The sequence below is a fragment of the Gigantopelta aegis genome, chromosome 2 (assembly GCF_016097555.1).
Source record: "Gigantopelta aegis isolate Gae_Host chromosome 2, Gae_host_genome, whole genome shotgun sequence".
NCBI classification, from domain to species: Eukaryota; Metazoa; Mollusca; class Gastropoda; order Neomphalida; family Peltospiridae; genus Gigantopelta; species Gigantopelta aegis.
The window spans coordinates 32439444-32460816 of NC_054700.1; the positions used below are offsets into that span (position 1 = coordinate 32439444).

The 21373-nt window shown below is 37.9% G+C and overlaps 1 protein-coding gene across 1 annotated transcript; it reads left to right on the forward strand.

Annotated features, from left to right (window-relative positions):
• Positions 1-4191: 4191 nt before the first annotated feature.
• Positions 4192-19379, forward strand: LOC121383916. The gene is made up of 7 exons (XM_041514017.1): positions 4192-4722; positions 7377-10298; positions 11007-11153; positions 12116-12212; positions 12838-12956; positions 14475-17541; positions 18195-19379. The coding sequence occupies exons 1-7, from the start codon at positions 4252-4254 to the stop codon at positions 18275-18277; spliced, it is 6906 nt and encodes a 2301-aa protein (XP_041369951.1). The 5' UTR covers positions 4192-4251; the 3' UTR covers positions 18278-19379.
• Positions 19380-21373: the final 1994 nt, after the last annotated feature.

Genomic DNA, 21373 nt, shown 5'->3' on the forward strand with positions numbered 1-21373 from the left:
CTTGAACCTTAATCGGATATAAGCACGTAAATAAGTTGAAATGATGTCTTATCCTGTCCTGTTCTGAATGTGCACGTTAAATCTTATGACCTTGCCAGACCTGTCTTTGCTGCCATTGTGTCCAACATTCGGAACCTTTTTGGTAACTAAAATCACATACATGTATTATGTAAAGGTGGGGGTTTTTTTTCGAAAAAAAGAGTATATTACGATATATAAAATGAAAAACGACTGCTACAAACATTAACACACGATCGCGACCGCAAACACATTGTATATATACCGTGGCAGATCCAGAAAATCCATTTAGGGGGCCCCAATGACAAGAGGCGGAATGCCAAGGGAACGTTGGGGGAGTTTTGGATGGGGATGAAAATTAATATATAATAAAATTAAACTGTCGCAAAATTTAGGCCCCCCCCCCCTCCCTCCCCCGATCCGCCTCTGGTACAGACACTGGTATTCTAAACACGAAAATGTTTTTTAATGTGTAATTTTAATCGCTAAAAAGGCTCTGATAGTCGGAAACATCTTACAATTAATGGCTGAAAACTCGAGTTAGATCTTTTCAATTCTATGCGCGAACGAAACAAATAGGTTACATAAAACCAGTCTTTAGTATGCGATGCATGAACGAAATTATCGTTCTTTCAATTTCCAGAGGGCTGATACTGTCACATTACAACGGGGTCTCGCTGTTGCTTGCCTATAAATAATAACTAAACAATAAATCAAATCAAATGTGTAATGTAATGTATATTTCTTTAATATTCAACAACCGGTGAAAATTATGCAATAACAATTTAACATTATATGTATACACATATCCTATGTGATTAACAAAAGTAAGATTACCGGCGAATAGCCTATATACTAGTTACTAAGTATTACAAATAAAATCATACACACGCACACTGGCACACACATACACACGCACGCACGGACATTGTACTATGCCTCTCCTATCCCACATCAACTATTAAATTGGATGTCAAACATTTAGTAATTTTTACATAGTCTTAGAAAGAAACCCGCTACATTTTTCTATTGGAAGGTAGGAATATTTTTATATGCACCGTCCCATAGACAGAATAGCACATACCACGGCCTTTCATATATCAGTCGTGATGTACAGGCTGAATTGCGAAATAGCCCAATGGGCTACCGGCGGGGATCGATCCTAGACCGACCGCGCATCAAGCTAACTCTTTACCATTGGGCTACCTCCTGCCCATGCTGTATAGATAAATGTATGTGGTTAATTATTACAGCTGTAGATAAATCATATAATTAATTATCATAATGACGCTGATCGTAACTTAGGATTATGAATTAAGCAAACTTTGCAAATAATACACTATAGTAGAGGAAATAACATGAAATCTCACTATATAAGCATACTAAAAGATACACGATCGTCTATATTCTTCGGACACCCCAGCTCGACATACATCTATCATTTGAGACGTACGGTTTTTTACTTGTCTTTGCTTAAACCAACGAACAATTTTCAGTCCAGTTTTTTTCACAAGTTGCAGCTTTTGGATCGGTAGGCTTACATTATGGTCTAATACTCTGGTTAAATCTTTCCGAACTGCTCTTGGTAAATTCGTATATGAACTAAATTTACCCCTATCAACATTCAAACTCTTTTGAGCCAGCCTTTCGCCGACTGTAGTTGGTGACCTCTGGTTAAGAAAGACCTTGTGTTCGCCTTTGTGGTGACTTGAATGTGATGACATGTTGCATCCAAATAGGTCAGCTTTAGCTCCCTTTGTCGTCCGTTGTTCAGTACTAGTACCACTGTCATCTACAGCCAGAAAAGCGTCGTTTAGAAAACTCGACAATGAATATTGAACTACTTGGTTCTCCTTTCTCTTCCATTTAACACCACTGACGTCCGCAGACAAAAAATCGTCGTTGTGAAAACTTGACGACGCACATTGAATCCTTTGGTTCTCTTTCCTCTTGCACGTAACACTACTGACGTCTGCAGACACAAAAGCGTCGTTGAGAAAATTTGACGATGAACACTGAATTATTTTGTCCTCCTTTCTTTTGTACTTAACACCACCACTGACGTCCGGAGACAAAATATCATCGATGAGAAAACTCAACGATGAACATTGAGCGATTCGGTTCTCCTTTCTCTTGCAGTTAACACAATTGACGTTCGCAGACAAAAAATCGTCGTCGAACAAAGTTGACGATGAACGCTGATGAGCAGTTCTGTTCTTGTTTCTCTTGCAATGACATTTGCAATTAATAATGTCATAATAATGAGACGGGGCGAGACTTTCAGTCTTCAATTCGGCATAGTCGACTTCACAAAACTTCACATAGTCTCCATCTTCCCAGGGAAAACACTCTGCGACCGTAGCTTTGCGTTCTATGGACTTGCGCCTACGAGGCATGCTGCAGTCTAAGGTGTTGTAGCAGTAATAGCATACAATCTTATTTCTAGTTCTACTGCTGCCAACAGCTTAGGTCTATTTTAAAGTATAGTTCCACTGCTGTTAATTAATATGCCTTGGAGAGTAGTATCGATGCCGAATGTGTAGAAGTCAAAACTTCCTTCAGACGTTTGCCTCTAGTTCTATCTAATTAGTGAGAAAGTAGTGACATGTTACTATATCATGCTGTTGGTAAGAGTGAAATATGTCTAACTCATTACTACTGACGATTAGCAGTTAACACACATTGTAACAATAAACTAAATAATTGAACTCCATGCCTAATTAACGGAGTCCGCGTCAGATTTCTTCAGTTAATAACGGTACGGGTCAGTGATCAAATAATTTATCAGAGTCGGTTGTTAGTACAGCAAGTTTAATTAAACTCTCTAATGAGGTGTACATATAACGGAATTATTTAAGGTGTGATTAGCTATAATCAATTAGCCAAACAAGGTAAACGGGTTATGTAAAATAAAACAACATTGAAAGAATATGTTCAGGCTTGTATATATACAAAAGGATTGGGCACAAGTTATCCAATTTAGGCCCTATCTCCATGGTTTTGTGATCATGTTACGGATTTGTATCATCAAAAACACTGTCACAATAATTTCATATAAACACCATAATATATTGAAAATAAGATAGATATAAACAAATAAATTTAAAATACAATAATCAATACGGACATTTTAAGAAATTATTTATTTTTTAAATGTGTTGTACAGAAGTATAGCTTGCCAGTGGTATGCGAATTTAAAATCAAGAACTGCTAACTAAATAATAAAATGATATTAATAATTTACGATTGAAATGAATACAATACATACGGTACATATTAAATCGAGTTTCTTTAGGCTAAGAAATAAAAGCGAATTCGTTCTAAAGATTTAAAATAATCATTACACCCTAAAGACCAGTTTGTGATTATTATTTTATAATTATAAAAAGGTCTTATATGGAGGTAAACCTTCTATATATGGATCTGCGAATATAATATTAAGAGTTACTGGTTAAATAATAAAATGGCTCCCACGGTTGAAATAAATATATACGGTACTCATTTCTACCCTCCCCTGTGCGTGCTGTAACCTCACCGTGGTGCAGGGGTGTGACATTCTCTTTGAGAATGGTCAATACAGCACAAGTTGAAATTTTGAGTAAAAGTCAGTATCTATCTGTGATATTTGTATTTTTGTACAGTTCTTTACACTGTTTTTATTTAAATCTTCAATTTTTATATTGATGTTGATCATCACCTTATTGGTTTGCATTACCATAGTTTGACACCCAATAGCCGATGTATTTTTCGTGCTGGGGTGTCGTTAAACATTCATTCATTCATTTCTAACCCCCCCCCCCCCCAACCCACCACCCATACATACACACACACGCACGCACATTTTAATTATTTAATTTTTTTTTCGTCACAACAGGCAACTAGTCTTGTTTGTATACTCGCTATGCACAGAAGAGCCTTTACAGAGAGAAAAACAACAACACAGACATGGCACAGATCGCCCACCGTAGTTGGGTCCGCGTATGAGCGCGTGAAAATAGTTGCGACATGTATATTATTTGTCAAAAATAATTTGTGTGCTGAACAACATAATTATCATTTTTACAATAATTACAATATATAAGGTAATCAATTATTTATACATTTTATTTATAAAGATTGATTGTCGTAATCTAATTACGCATGCGCAGTGAAATGCAACGAGAAAAAAAAAAAGAGTAGGCAAAAAAATGGCTGAAGTTATCTTGAAGATATTTTTGCAGGAGTGACAAAATCATGGTCTTTTCTTTTAGGGGTAGACCCCGTGGACGGTCATTTGCTTTTCGCGGAAGACCTTTTAGGGGAAGAGGACGTGGCAGAGGTCATTTTGTACCGGGTGGTGATGGAGGGCATCGAATTCACGACGAACACAGTAGGCCAAGTTGGGGAAGGGGAGATTCCAGGGGCAAGGGATATGAATCCAGAGGTAGGGGTTACGACTCCAGGGGTAGGGGGTACGAATCCAGGCCAAGGCCTCCAGTTCGTGAAACGCATTACGAAAAGGGCCAGAGCTCTACACGAAGGGAAGAGCAAGAAGCGAGTCGCCGCCATGAGCGGGATCTGCGAGATCAACTCGAAGACTACAACCGACCATTCCGAGATCGATCAAGTTCTCCGCCAAGAAAACGACCACACGCCACTTCCACCGCCACTGACTCCGATTCAGAAATTAGAAAAAGAAAGCCAGAAGAACATAAAAGAAAAATGGTCCTTAGTATTTTTAGTATTGTCAAGCATTGAAATAAACATTTGTGAATTTTTTGTTTCAGTAAATTTGTAAAATAAATATTGTTGGTTTTCACGAAAATATTCGGAAAGATATCTGCCCGGTCTCCCCCCCCCCCCCCCCCCATATCAATGTAAAGAGGGATTTTTTTTATGGGGCTTATGGAATGAATGAAGGATGGAGACCGGGTGGATATTTTGCCACATTAAACAGTAGTTGCTAATCAATTTTCAGTTGACCAGAAATATTGCTAATCAAGACTTTGAAAACAAAATGTTCTCTGTATTTATTGTTTGTGTTCAGTTTACTAAAGCTGCGTAACCAACAAACTGAATGACAAATCCAACCCTCGAAATAAGTCGAAAATGTTGGGTCATATCTGATATGGATCCGCTAATCTTAAGTTTTTCCATAACTGATACTTTATTTGCAATGAAATGTTTGTTTGCACAGCATTTTCACAGGTGACTGAGCTTACTGTAAGAAATAACACGAATTGAAGTAATGTTTTTAATTTAATATTCATTCTATTTCTTCTGGTATTAAATAGTGTTACTGATAATTTGTTATTTCATTTTGTGGGAATTAAATGGTTCCTGCTAAACATCCAAATGCACTACAATTTATTTACCAAAATTTGAGGTTGAGTACTATCGTTTAGTATTATCCATTCATTCGTATTTAGTATGATCTATTTTGATCGGCTACCTATTTTGCCTTCTAGTTGAAATTTTAAAACTAGAGTAGTAACCAAATCGGTTACGACAGAAATAGTTGGTTATACTGACTACAGCTCATTTTGAGGTCTGCAAATTATGAGTAATGTGGAATGCAGATGTCTGACCAAATGGAGAAGGGGTAGAATTATTTGTACAAGTATCAAGATGCCTAGTAATATTTATAAGTCAGAAGTGATGGCGAAGCTTCATCCTTCAAACACGTTCTTACAGTCTGCTGTTAAACTGTATATGACTGGTTTATTTACCCAACTAATCCTTTGATTTAACTTTCAGTAAAGTAATGTTTATTTTATAATATTTCATTCACAATAATGTACAAACCTATACATGTATGTAAAGTTTGTTATGTATATATATATATATATATATATATATATCCCTCCCAACCTCACCCACCCATGCTGGTGCAAATTGCTCATTCAGGCAAAATGACCAGGGACTTGATTCACTAAATGCTCGCAACTTTGTGATATCGCAGTGTAATGCAAAAAGACTTGCAAAGAGGATGCTTTGTTGTCTAGCAGAGCCCAAGAGACCTTTGTGAATTAGGCGCCTGACCTAAAAACTTCACCATCGTGAAAAATGGTCAGGGACTACATATAGTTTACCCGGTAAAATAAAATTTATTAAAAAAAATGTATTGCAAATCCCATTCTTCGCCTTGGGCAAAATCTAGGCAAGCTGAAAAATCAGTCCTGAAATGGTGCTAGGCGAGAAATCGGATGAAGTTATAAAAATAAAATTTATTACAATGTTTATTGCAATATGATCACTTTGCCACTCCTAAAACGCTTCAACTGAGTATGCAGAGAAGTGCAAGTAATCTCCGGTCTTTCCTGACAAAAACTGCATCCTTAAATCATTTCGGAATGTGATAAAAGGAATTTATTTTTACTAACCATGAATAATAGCATATGCTTGAGTGAATACATTAGAATATATTATTAGGAGGAACTACACAAACTTCTTTTGCTCTTTCATTCTCTCTCTCTTACATTAGCAGATTATATACAAATGTGTGTTGTATATTATTATTTAATTGATTTCATTTTTAAAAATGTCAAGCTCTCTGTCTCTTGATGTATCCATAACCTACATGTGTATACACTGTGATTACGTCAAAATAATAGACTATCATACTTTACAGCATACTGAAAAGTATGAACAGGTGTATGACGTTAAACATATTATAATTAAGGCCCTAAAGTGTCACAGTTGTTACAGATACGCCATGATACAGAGAAATCAAACAAGCACACCAAAATGCTTGTTTGGAATTAATAGTGAAAAAAACAGAGAAGACTATTATTTGTGCATTTCCAAACTGTAAATGCATCAATAATAATAAACATGGCATTTCTTTCAGGTGTCATTTTAGGTTCATTTGACCCGTTAGATTTTACAGATTCTGTGGTAACAATAAATATAAATATTGAGAATGTATTACGCTCCTAAGAACATCTATAATTTTATAGAAAATATTTTTAGCAGTATCAGCCCACCACAGGGTCATTCATGGCCTTCCATTATTAATATTGATAATTGTTTATATTTATGGTCGAACATGTTCCCAAATTCGTAATTCTCCCTCAGGGCTCGCCCTGTCCATTGCCAAATTAGCCATTTGCTAATATTTTTACAAAGTAACTACAACATTTAGCCTTTGGCTAATACAATATCCCTTTTTAATTAACCACATGTTAATAATTTTCAAGGAAATATTCTGTATATCTGAAAATTGGCTAGACCAAAAATTGTTCCAGTGTGAGCCCTGCTCTTTGACATGCATGTATTTTGGAATTAACAATGAATGTTTGCATCTGTTTTTGTTTTTTTTAAATTTAATTTATTTATTTATTGTCAACTAACTACATTATTACACTTGTATTTTACAGCATTCCAGACAGTCACCATCTCCACTACGAATCACTGTTGGTAATGAGATATTTTTTGAAGAACGTATTACCAGGAATAGAGATTCCCCTTTATCTGACAACTCGTCTGAAGAATCCCATGAGAGACTGACACCATTATGCAAACGTCTCGGACCTCCGGTTGATGACGATAAGGGTTATGAAAATGACGATAGAAGAGATCATGACAGAAGATACGATTCTGAATATGGACAACGAGGCAGTAGCAGAGATGGTGATAGATTTGACAGTCGGAGTGATGTGTATGATAGAGGTGACAGCAGAAGAAACTCTGACCCACGGGACAAACGCCATGAGATGAAGCAGAGTGGCTCCTACTCCAAATATGATGCGAGGGAAGACAGGAGCTCAAAGGATAGGTTCAATGATCATGCCAGCTTGAGGACTGGTCGTTCTGGTTCGTGGGATAGAGACGGCAGTCGTGAAAGAGGATGGCGAGGTGATCATGACAAACATTACAAAAGTGAGAGACCACATGTTGATCATGACAAAGAACACTACAGAGCAGGTCGAAGAAGTCCTGAGCGAGACTGGGAGAGAGGTAGTGACAGAGACCACCGAGATCGGCTTGCAAGGAGGAGTTGTAGTCCTCCACAGGAAAAGGAATCGCCAGTTGCAGCTATCACCCAAAAGATCAACTACTACCATGGGAAAACACCCCTGTCGGAGACACGCGATCCTTACTTGAAATCTCCTCTTGTCTATGTAAATGCCGGACAGTCTGGAAGGTCAGACCTTAGAGATTCTGAAAACTTGCCAGCAAACTCTTCACGACCACTGAAGTCTATTCTTAAGAAGTCTGGAGCTGCTGATGCTCCTACAGATCAGAGGCAAGACCCATTTGATGTTGGTAGTCAGGGAAGCACACATCCCCAAGCAGTGGAAAATCCAGTTTTGCATGGACTTGTTGCATATGATATGGATGTGGATGATGAGGAGAGCTTTCTGTATGGAGAGCATGAAGATGTGGGGAAGAATTCATCACAGCCGCTGTTTCCTGTTCTAGCCAAAAACCGCAGTTCTAAAAAAAGATCTTCGGACAGAACTGTTACTCCTGAAACAAACTTGCCTTTCTGGGCAGCTGCTGCTCCTCCAGATAGTGCTCTGTCGGCCAAGTTATTTGCTCTGCATGAAAAGATTCACGGTCCAATGCCAAGCAAGGAGAATGAATGGCGAAGGCAAAGTTCAGAAAGCGACACTGATAAAGGGTTGCCACAGTCTGCTACTTCTGATAAATGTGAGGAAGGTAAGCAAGATGAGGACCTTGACTCCACTGTCCAAAACATCTTAAAATCTATTGGTTTTGATTTTGAGTTGTCCAAACGAATGCAAGAATTGGCAAAACAAAAGAAAGAAAAGGAACAGAAGAAGCCAGGAGACCAGGCTGTGGGTATTAATATTAACCAAACTGCTTCTTTTCTTGGTGTGGGTATATCGAGCGATGTTACAAACAATTTTTTTGACAAGAATGCACACATGCAGACCACTGCTGGTGTGGAACATGCTGGAGATGGCACCAGTGTATCTGAGATGAGGAAGAAGCCAAGATCTCGCGAAAGTATTGCTCAGGAATTTCAGAATCGAGAATCTGATCCCAGCAACTGGCAGTCATCAAGAGAGAATGTGGAAAGGCACTCTGTACATGTACAAAGGCGACAAGCACATTCTGCCACAGAGTCTGACGACTCTTCGAGTAATGGAAGTTCATCTGAAGAATCTAGATCATCCTATAAGAGACAGATATCGGTACGAAGCAGACGTCAGTCACAGAAAAAACATGATAGATCGCCTGAGCGTGACCAGCGTCGACATCGGAGTAAATCTGCCGATCAGGAACTCCCGTCTCCGTATACTGAAGAGCTATGGAAGACTTCAGCAGAAGAATGGTCGGAACGAACAGTTGCTCAAGAATGGCAACAGTATCCACAGCAGCCAATAACGACCCAGCCGTACTATGATCCACATTCCGTTCCTCCAGAGTATGCTCATTACTATGCGGCTGCTCAAGCACCTGGTGCCATTCCTCCTTATGGACCACCACCTGGTTATCCACTTTATCCAGATCCTTCAATGCCACCACCTATGATGTTCCCTCCCCAAGGTTATTCAGGCTATCCTGGTCCATACAGTTACCCACCACCATATGTTTCTTCACCGTCTGAAACTTGTCAAGAATATCGTTCTCACCATAAAGGTGAATCTCATGCATCCAATTTAACTGTAGTTCCAATTTTAGAGAAAAGGAAAAATGATGTAGATGATGATAAAAAGAAAGCATTGAAATCAAAATCCTTGGAAAAGAAAATGAAGAAAGAGAAGAGCGTTGCCCATGAGTCTAAATCCGAATCTTCCAGAGGAGAGGGTGAAGTGGGAAGCAAGAAGAAAGAAACCGGTGAATCAACACGAATTGTAATGCCACTGAAATCGGACCAGAAGAGAAAGGAATCCTCTGATCGGAAGAAGACTGCATTGAAGGAGCCTGCAAAGAAACAAGTGAAGATGGATCCAGAATCGAAGAAGCAGCCCAAAGTGATTCCATCACACAAGCCATTGTCGGCAAGGGACAGAGACCAACTTCGTAAAGAGTGTAATGAAAGAAAGAAGAAGCTTGAGGGTCTGGAACGAGAGATGGAGAAGTTGAGAAAACAGCAGAATGAGATCATGAGGAGGCGGCGACGCCAGCGAGACGGGCACAAGGATCCACTGCTTGCTCAGAACAGCAAGCTGCAGGACGAGATCGCTGAGCAGATCAAGATTCTGAGGAAAGCTGCAGATGAATCATCAGATGTGCTGGAAAGTATTAAAGAAGAAGGCTCAAGTTCGGACTTGAAGAAGGATGACAGCACTTCTAAGAAAGGTTCCCGCAAGCCACCTGCAAAGGAGGTAATACTGCTAAGAGTCACTGACATATTTTAAACTTGTTTATAGATATACAATGACATATTTTAAATTTGTTCATAGACACAGTGATTAATGTATAAACTTGGTTACAGATGCAGTCATTGACATATTTTAAACTTGTTCATAGACAGTCATTGACATTTTAAACTTGTTTATATACACAGACACATTCACTGACGTTTTAAACTTATTAATAGACTGTCATTGACATATTTAAACTTGTTAATTGACACAATAAAGAATTAATGTTTTATGTTATTGGAACTAGTCTAATTTGACATAATTTGAATATACTTGGATTGTTCCCTGTCATAAGATAAACATGTATACACATGCAAAGACACATCAATGTTCATGTGTTATTTATTGCAATGTATGTTTACTGTATATGAATACCTTGAATGTTTAACAACAACACAGCATAAAAAACTCATTTGCTTTTGTGACATAAAGGCCTTGAAAGCTATTAACCTAAAATAAATCATTTGCCAGTTCACTGCTGAAGGGCACATCCAAAATACCCTGGGAATGTGCCTGTGATAATCATTCGCCAGTTCATTGCTGAAGAGCACGTCCAAAATACGCTGGGAATGTGCCTAGGATAGGGGTTTATTATCTCTCTTTATTAGTGTGTGCAATGTTGTTTTGATATGCACATTATCATTTCATATTTTCTGCTTTCTTCTGTAGGAGTCCTCCAAGTCTGAGCTAAAGAAGAAGAAGAAAGTGAACTACCAGTATTTTGATCCAGGCCATCACTGGTGCAGACCATGTAACCAGATGACTCTTAGTGTCTTTGAGTACTTAGCCCATCTGCAGTCAAAGAAACATCAACAGGTATTAAGTCTCATTGGCTGTTCTGGTGGTATGCAGTTACAGCACTTTACTGTGCAGAGGAGTAAAATTAGTGTACAGTTTTTAATATTCAGTATAGTTTCTCACAAAATATTGTACTAAATGTTTTTAATACTGACATGAAAGCCAATATATGAGGGCCATTCAAGGCTACCCACCCCCGCTATATTAAATCTACCCATGAAAACCCCACTCCTTTCGTTTTCTAAGCAGAAGTGACAATATAACACTTTTACTTTTATTCCACAACAGATCTATTATAATCTTCAGTTATGCTATAATAAATTTTATGGACTCCTAAAACCGGTTTCTGTGGATTTCATGACAAAAATATTCGGAACTTTCAAAACATACTGGTCGTCTGTCACTGAAACAGCTAACCGAGATTCTTAGCTGAATAAAAAATTGTCATTACCTCTGAAATACAAACTTTCCATTTGTAAATTTTTAATTTATCATTATTTCATCTATGCACATAAATGTTGGCATGGTGTAATGTGTACGAGTCATATGGACATTGATAAATTGTACCTATTGAGTAGTCAACCTGCTGATCAAGGAGGGGCTGTCATGTGAATTGTTGGAAGCTGCCATATCGATAAAGGTGGGTATGGAAGGATTTTTAGAACTTCCTTTTTTTCTCTATAGTCTGTAGTCTTGAGTACTGTATTCTTAATATAATAACCTAAGTTGATTGAAATTTATCAGTCTTTAAGTTTAATAATATATATATTTTTTAATCTTAATATTTAAAAAATATATTTGTTGAACAGTGTGTTTTTAGTATGTTGCGTACATGTTTGCAATTTAATTTTGATTGTATTATTTCCTTGCAGATTTATTTTACTGATTGCATTAATCCATATCTCTGTGTCAGAATTTTACCTAATTCAGTATACAGATTGTGTTAATTTATCTGCACTATATTTCGTTTTGTTTTATAGAAAAGTGATCCATTTGAGAGACCCTGGCTTGAGTCAACATTAAATGATTTAGACAAAAAACCTGAGGAAGGGCCTTGTCAGGCTTGGCCTATCAAAGGTACTGTTTATTGTAGGTTGTATGATTCAGAGGCTGCTTACAAAGGTCACAAAATGAAGAACATGGATTTGTATGATCAGGGATTAAGGTGCATCAATAATGTTATTAGCAGTGTTCTGACACTAGTTTGAAAATATGAAGCCAAATTCAGTGTCTTGGTTATTGCAAATGCTAATTCTTTTGGGGAAAATTTAGTAAGAAAATTGCTTTGACATGTTCAAATTAATTTATTTTTAACAATTGGCTAAATCCTGGTTGATTTTGGATAGCTCTGTGACTATGAAGTACATTTTTGTGATACGAGTAATTACAGGAAAAATAAAACAAAAATGTACATAAAGAAATAAGGAAACCAATATATTGAATGGTTGTTTTTCATTTAAGTCTTAATGTGTGAAGTAAGTGCGCTGGGCAAAACGAATAGAAAGTAGTCGTTTATGGTTGCTTACATGCATGTGCAGACACTGTCATCTTCACGTGGTGCACATATTCAGTGTACCTGGACCCTACATACTATAATGTACTATAATAATTAAATGTAATTAGGTTGTGTTTGAGGTTTGTTTTCATGTGTACATGAAGGAAAAAACCCATGTTTATGTGTCGAATATTTCGTTTGTTGCAGGTGTTGAGTTTATGATGTCGGTATCGGCTTTTTACTGTTCTATGTGCAGTGAATTTTCTGGTGATGTCACTTGTGCTAATGCTCACTTGAAAAGTGATAAACATAATGATAACTACAGAGTGAGTGATACGTTATTTTTTCACGCCTCACGTAGTTCTCTCTTCATGCTTCTTTCTACATTGAGATAGACACTGGAAAACCAATATTGTCTTGTTACGTTATTAAATGCATGTCCATCAGAAGAGGGAATAATCAGCTCTATGTTCATTCATCTTTTGATTCATGTACAATATTGCTAATATGATTATTTATTATTACAGTTTACATTTTAGCAGAAATTGGTGAAGGAATTAAGTGTAGCATTTGGTGATGCCCTTTCCAGCAACCTATTGTCTCATAACTAAATGTAGCTATCACTGTATAAAAGGGGGGTGGAGTGTGTTCAATGAGTAGGATCCAGCTCATTTGGTAGATTGTTCACCTGAGGTGCTTGGATTATAGGGAAGGGGTGGGACGTAGCCCATTGGTAAAGCACTCGGCTGATGCTTGTCGATCTAGGATCCCTGTCGGTGGGTCCATTGGGCTATTTGTCATTCCAGCCTGCACAACTGGTATATAAAAGTCCATGGTATGTGCATATAAAAGATTGCTTGCTACTAATGGGAAAATGTAGCAGGTTTCCCCTCTTAGATTATATCAAAATTACCAAATGTTTGACGTCCAATAACTGATGATTAATAAATCGGTGTTCTTTAGTGGTGGTGTTAGACTAAAAAAACTCTAACTATTTTTGGATTATAGGATCGAACCCCTTAGTGGACACATTCTCTGATAAAAACAAATTTCCTGTCTCAACTAATGCCCCAATAAAGGCTGTGGTATGTACTTTTCTATCTGTGGGAAAGTGCATATAAAAGATCCCTTGCTACTAATGGAAAAAGGTTAGTGGGTTTCCTCTAACGCTATATATCAGAATGAGAATTATCAAGTAACTGGTGGTTATCAATATGCTCTAGTGGTGTATTAAACAAAACAATCCTTTTATCTTTGTATGAAAATGTTTATATAAGATCCCTTGCTGCTAGCAAGTAATAACCTATGTCCCAGTCAGTTGGCCCTATTGCATATAAAATATCCTTTGCTGATAATTGAAGAGTAGCCCATGAAGTGGTGACAGTGGGATTCCTCCCTCAATATCAAAATCTGTGTGGTCCTTAACCATATGTCCGATGCCACATAACCGTAAATGAAATTTGTTGAGTGTGTCGTTAAATACAACATTTCCTTCCTTCCTAACTGTTTTCATCTCTCATTTTGTACATCAAATGTTGCAGTTATCAGTGTGATGGTGTGTCCTTTCTTGGATAATTACATCATTTGTTGATCAATTCCTTTTTTGAATGGGGCAGGATATAGCTAAGTGGTAGAGCATTAGGCTGGAGTGATGGATACACTTAGGACCTGTTTCTAAACATCACCCATCCTTCCTCATCAGCCAATATACCACAAATGATATATCATGTCATGTCCTGTCTATGAGAAAGTGCATATGTTATGTGTTGCTGCTATTTTAAATATTTATTTTAGTTTTTCAGTTGTAGCCTCATTATTTATATGTTGTTTTATTACTATTCCAGTCATACATGGAGAAAAACCCTTTTTATGAGAAGCGAATGGTTTTGGAAAGAACGGCATACCTATCACAAAAGAAGGAAGATGATGAAAAACAGAAAAAGCAAGAAATTGTTTCGGAAGCAGTGGAAAAAATAAAGCAAGAAACTGAAAAGAAGAAAGACTCATCGACTGCAGATGGTGGCTTTGGTAAATTCAGTCATAGGGAAGAGCAGAGGAAAAAAGCACTTGCTGAAAATAAAGCCAAAGAGGCGGAAAAAATAGAGGAAAAGAAAAAAGAAATGAAAAAGAAAGAGGAAATGAAAAAGAAAGAGGAAAAACCAAATGAGGAAAAGAAAGACGAAGCACCACCATCAGATTCAGGTAAAATTCCCATCAAGCTGACTGGGAAGACTGGTATAAAACCTCCACCTAAAAAGGTCCTTCCTCCTTGGACCCCAGTGACAAGAAAAATTCCACAGAAGAAACCACGAGAAGATGTCCCTCTGAGAAAACGTGTTAAGCCACAAGTTGAAGAACCACCGTCTCTCGATACATTCCTGACTGTTGGTCCTAGCAATGAGGAGGGCAAACTGCCTGTGGTCAACGTGGCGGACGTGGAAACTATTCCCCTTCCTCCTGCTCCCCCAAGTATTGACAGAAATCTTATTGCTGATGCATTCAGTGGCCATTTGCCCCCAGAAACCATAACAAAAGAAGAATCTGATGAGCTTAAATATATGGGCATAGAAACGCCTGAGGAACAGGCTTTTAAGCCTAAGCCTCCACCACCACCCAGTCAAAATATGACTCTACCATCAGAAAGGTTGGACAGTATGGCTACATCGTCAGCTGAAGCAATGTATAATATCTTTTACACAAATGACAAACCTGTATCGGCGGCTAATGAAAATAGAGAAAAGGAAGAAGTAGCAGTAAAAGAAACATTGCCTAAAGAATCAGACTCTACAGATAATGTTGGTCAGAATGCTTCAGCTGATGCAAGTACTAGTAATAAGGAAATGTCACCAAAAGTAAGTTCTGTTGATGATCAGAGTGCTGATGATTCAGTTACTCATAGTAAAACTGAAATATCACCAGGGGTAAACCCTGAGGGTAAATTGAGCTCTCCAGATTCTGTTCAAAATGCTCCAATTGCTCCAATTGCTGTTACAGTTCAACTTAATGCAGCAGCAGTGGGGCAAAGTAATGAGGAAAACGTCATCCTAGAAGCTGGCAGTACTGTGGAAGATGCTGTGAGCAGCAATAACAAGCTGGCATCAGCTGAAAGTGTTTCAGAAAATTCTAACATTCTGGCATCAGCTGAAAGTGTTTCAGAAAATTCTAACGAAAATAATAATAATTCTGTGGAGGATGCTGTAGAAGGTGTTTGTGAAAGTCGGAGTGAAAATTTCATGTTGATCACCTCACCTGCCCAAGAATTCAGTCGGCCTGCAGTATCTCAGGGCAGCACCGTGTCATCAACCACTGTTTCCGAGACTGCTGCAAGTACAGCTATATCTTCAGTGGCAGAAAACATCCCATCCATAGTACAGTCCTCCACAGATGCTCAAACCAATCAAATTGAAATCATCACCAGTCCCTTTGCTGTGCAGGAACAAAGTCCTGTTAATGCAAGTAACAGTGTTGGTCCTGTTTTGGATGCTTCGGTTGCAACAGAATCAGAAGCATCTGGATCAGTCGATCATGAGAATCGGGATGATAACTATCTGGCATTCGATGAACGCAGGGCTGACACTACCAGCGATGGGAAGGGGTTGATGGCTGCAGTGCTCAATATTCCTGAAGTCATGAGGACTTCTGAAGCTGAAAATACAAGATTGGACACTGATCTTGTTCCTAATCCTCTTCCTGATCTTGTAATTGATGACAAGATAAAAGCTGACACAACTAGTAATGGTCGGCAGTTCAGGAGTCAAACTGAGTCACTGGCTGAAAATATTATAGTCTTATCTGATGATGAAAGTAATGAACATTTTATCCCAGGTGATGGTGGCAATGAAAGTAAAGCAGACACTACCAGCAATGTGAAACTGTTTCACCCATCAACTCAAGAGAATGTTGCCACATCAGAAGTTGATGTTCAGGTTCTGACACCTGAATTGGAGGGCAGTGTTGTGGTTGATGCTGATGTGGGAAGAAATGCTGTCTCGACCAGTAACGTGTGTGTTGGGGTCAATCCCGAACATATTACTTATGTCTGTACATCAGCTGGAGACAGTGATCCAACAGATCAAAGAATAGAACTAGAAAATGCAGTAGGAACATCAAGCAGAATTACAAGTAGAGAAATAATATTAGACCCCATTGAAATAAGTTGTACTGAGGCAGTTGGTATTTCATTGGAAGCACAAGACACTGCTGAAGAAAATGTACATTTTCGCGAAGTAGAATCAGTAAACTCTTGTCCAGATGCCAATGATGAATCGGCAATAGACCAGACCCAGTCTGATGTGGAGTCAGATATGGTGGCAGATCCTGAATCGATGTATGTGGCAGCAGACGAGGCAGCCTCCTCAGATGTTCAGAGTTCTACGCAGACATATTTTGAAGATCCATTCATTGGTTCTCAGACAGACTCCAACAAAGACATGGATGTTGAAATGTCTAGTGCGAGCACTTGCACGTCCAGCACCAACAACTGGACAGATGTTGTGAATGATGCCTTTGCTGCCATCGCAACACTTGCCGAGAGTACATCCGAAGTGTCCATCTTTTCTCCCAGCACATCGGATAATTTTGCGTTTGCTGCTGGCAGATCACAAGATTCTGCACTGGCCCAGAGTTCCACAGAGGTCCTCCTGTCGGATCAGGCCATGTCGGAAACCTTCATTAACCCCGAGGCAATTCAGATGGAGGGCATCCCTCTGTTTGAACCGGCAGAGGTGGTTCACAGCACAAGCCACTCTAATAGAAACATGGCGCATAGTGAAATAGAAACTGTCGGCACAACTAGTGAAACATTCAGTTCAAACCTTGTTGTGGTAGACTCCACTGAGGTAGATTCTGATGAATCTGCTGAGAATCACCTAGTTCAAGGAACAGAAGCTGATCCTGGTATGGATGTGTGTGGTAAGTACTGGGCAGTGTTCTTTTTTTTTCTTCTTCTTTTTTTTCGAAGTGAATTTTTTATATTGTCGAGTCAATAGCTTCTTTACACATCATATGTGATTTTTAATAAGTTATGTTGATGAAGATATTTTTACAAATATTTTGTCTGATTTATAGATATGTTGGCAGTGCATCGTGAATACATTGTTTGCAGGATATCTGAAAACTTCTGCCAATATAGTTCAGCGTGTGAATTTTTAATAATTATTTATAATTAATATTTATATATATATACTTACTAATTTTCTTACCAAGTGAATGTTTTATTTTAAGTTATTTTCCTAATGGCATTTATTTTATCTTTTAATTTTTTTTTTAATTGTATAGTCTGAGAACTCCACGAGATTCTTAAGATGTTAAATTCTATAATTTTCCATTTCCTAAATAGCTTTTGACAATATTTTCAATAATTTTCTTACTTTCCTAGTTCATAACATGCAGTCATGTTAATACATATATAAAATTATTTTTGTATCCAAATAAATTATTAAAGCACTATAACCTATTTTTATAGTGGTACGTCAATTATATTTTCGGAGTGATTTTTGGAATCGTGGAATAGCATGCTGTGAAAGGATTATTCATAGGAATAATGTCTTTGTCTGTTATTCCAGATTCATTGAGTCAGTCCAGTGAAGCAAGCCTAATCAATATGGGAAGTGATTTCGAAGTTGTTGATGAGTGTGAATCCGATTGATCTTGAAGAAGAATTTGTTTAAACCAGGACAGAAAATGGCAGTTCCAGTTGGAAGTTTTCTGACATTTTTTTGTTTTTTTTGTTTTCTTTTAAAAAGAGAGAAAAAACAAAACAGTTATTTTTGTATGTGTTCAATACATAACCATGGTAATGATGTATTGAAAGAAGAAAAGGAAGATGTTCTTATATATTTACCAGATGTTGCAATGACAAGAAAAAACATCACAATGGTGTGATGCATAACCATGGTGATGATGTATTGAGAGAGAAAAAGAGAAGAAAAATGAGAACAAATTTCATATATATTTGCAAGATTTTGCCATGACAAGAAAATACATCACAGTGGTGAGATGCATAACCATGGTGGTGGTGTATTGAAAAAAAAAGAGAAGAAAAATGAGAAAGATGTCCATATATATTTGCAAGATTTTGCCATGACAAGAAAATACATCACAATGGTGAGATGCATAACCATGGTGGTGGTGTATTGAAAAAAAAGAAGAAAAATGAGAAAGATGTCCATATATATTTGCAAGATTTTGCCATGACAAGAAAATACATCACAATGGTGAGATGCATAACCATGGTGGTGGTGTATTGAGGAAAAAAATGCAGAAGATTTTCATATATATTTGCAAAACATCACCATGGCAAGAAACTACATCATCTCGAGGTTGTGGTTTGCTAATGATCAAGGAGAGGATTACATTCATTTGTATTCTTAACGATTCATGTCGCATAAAATGTCTGCATCTTTGTGAATATGTGTTTACTTTGTTGTATAAATTTCTATATTTTTCACAATTGGAAGACTGCATTAACAGTTTCAAGATGTCATGCACTTAATGACTAATCATTGCTGTTGTGGTTTCAGTTCAAAACCGTTTACACAGTTTTTCCCAGTTGATAGACTGACTGAAGATAACTACACCAGTTGTTATACTTGCAGAAATAATAGAATTGAGTTGACTTTGTATCTTTGATCAGTTTGTTGTTGTATCAGTTAAACAGACTAGTGCATGACTTTGTTACCTTTGGTGATTTGACTAAGAAAAGTTTTAATTGTTAAGCTTTTTAATTGGATAATAAATCATGCTTTGTAGAATATTCAATATTTTACTAATTATAGTGCCGAGAGAGAGAGAGAGAGAGAGAGAGATGAGAGAGATGAGAGATAGATAGATAGATTGGACAGAAGGATGGATAGAGATGGGACGGATAAAGAGAGAGAGAGAGATGGGACAGAAGGATGGATAGAGATTGGATATGGACGGATAGAGAGAGATGGGATGGATAGAGAGATTGGATAGAAGGATGGACAGAGAGAGATGGACGGATAGAGAGAGAGATGGACGGATAGAGAGAGATGGGACAGATGGACGGATAGAGAGAGAGATTGGACAGAAGGATGGATAGAGAGAGATGGGACAGATAAGAGAGATGGATGGATAGAGAGAGACTGGACAGAAGGATGGATAGAGAGATATGGGACAGATGGACGGATAGAGAGAGAGAGAGATTGGACAGAAGGATGGATAGAGAGAGATGATGGGACAGACAGAGACAGATATGGACAGACATGGGGAGAAAAATAGAGTAAGAGAGAGAGAGCGAGAGAGCGAGAGAGAGCGAGAAAGAGATGAAATGACACTGACATAGGGGGGAGAGCGAGATGGGACACATATAGAGATGGATATACAGAGACTGATAGGGATAGGGAGGGAGGGAGGGAGAGGACATACAGAGGAAGAGGGAGATAGATATGGACAAACATAGGGAGAAAAATAGATATGGACTGACACGGACATGTATGGAGAGAGATGGACAGACACACAGAAAGAAAGAGTGAGCGAGAGATGGGGAGAGAGATGGATAGACACAGACATGTATATATATATAGAGAGAGAGAGAGATGGACAGACACAGGCAGATAAGGAGAGAGACCGACTGACGAGTGTATATTTGTTGAGAGTAGCAACCTTCCTGTAGACGTGTCTGGAAGGACTTGGAGTGGCGGTCTGCCTATAGACTAGGCACATGTGGGTGCTTGTGGTAGCAGTCACGACATTGTCAAAATTTCCCTCTGTCTCTGCTTTTGATTGCAGTAAAGGTTTTGTCAAATATATAAAATGTTTACAGCCATCATGAATGGCAGTTGGCAGCTTGATTTAACTCTGTGTGTGTGTATGTGTGTATGTGTGTGTGTGTGTGTGGAACTGTTTTGAACCATATTTATATGGTGTGGCAATCAAACTAAAATAAAAGGAATGAGGGCCAAATTTACAAAGCCTGTTTTTGTCTTGCACGCGCGTAATTACATACATTTACAATGCTTAAACACCCGTGTATGTCTTACACGCGTGTAACTACATACATTCACAATGCTTAAACACCCGTGTATGTCTTGCACGCGTGTAACTACATATATTTACAAATGCTTAAACATCTGCATTTAAGAAGAATTATTCGTAAAATTCAGCCCTGAATGTTTAATGACTCCACCACAAAAATGCCCTTCAAGTATTGAGTATCCAAGAAGGGCATGTATTGTCCTGTTTAGGGGATTTTGCATATAAAAATATATTCTGCTTTGTTTTTTAGGAGTAGCCTGTGTGGCAACATTTCGACCGAAATTGCCATATACTGGACACCAAATCGCTATAGTTTAAAATGTGCAAAGGTGTTGTTAAACATGCCCTTTATTCATTCATGACCTTTTATTAATTCATGGAATATAACTAACATAGAAGTCACCTTGACACAATGGTTTTTGATCATGTCAGGAATGTTTACCTATATCTCCATTTTCATTTTCATATACATGTATATTAATATAATTTATGTATTTTAATTTCATGTGCATGTCCAGAGGTGATGGGACATTCGATCGTACAGCAGAAGTTGGGAGTGGGGTACCTGTTGAAATGCTATTTAGCCATCTCTCTTTGTGAACAGCTTTTATCCATAAACATAAAGCAAATGCAAAGATGTATATCTCTCTCTCTCTCTCTCTCTCTCTCTCTCTCTCTCTCTCTCTCTCTCTCTCTCTCTCTCTTATGATTAATTAGTCATTGCCTATTGGATATCCAACACTTT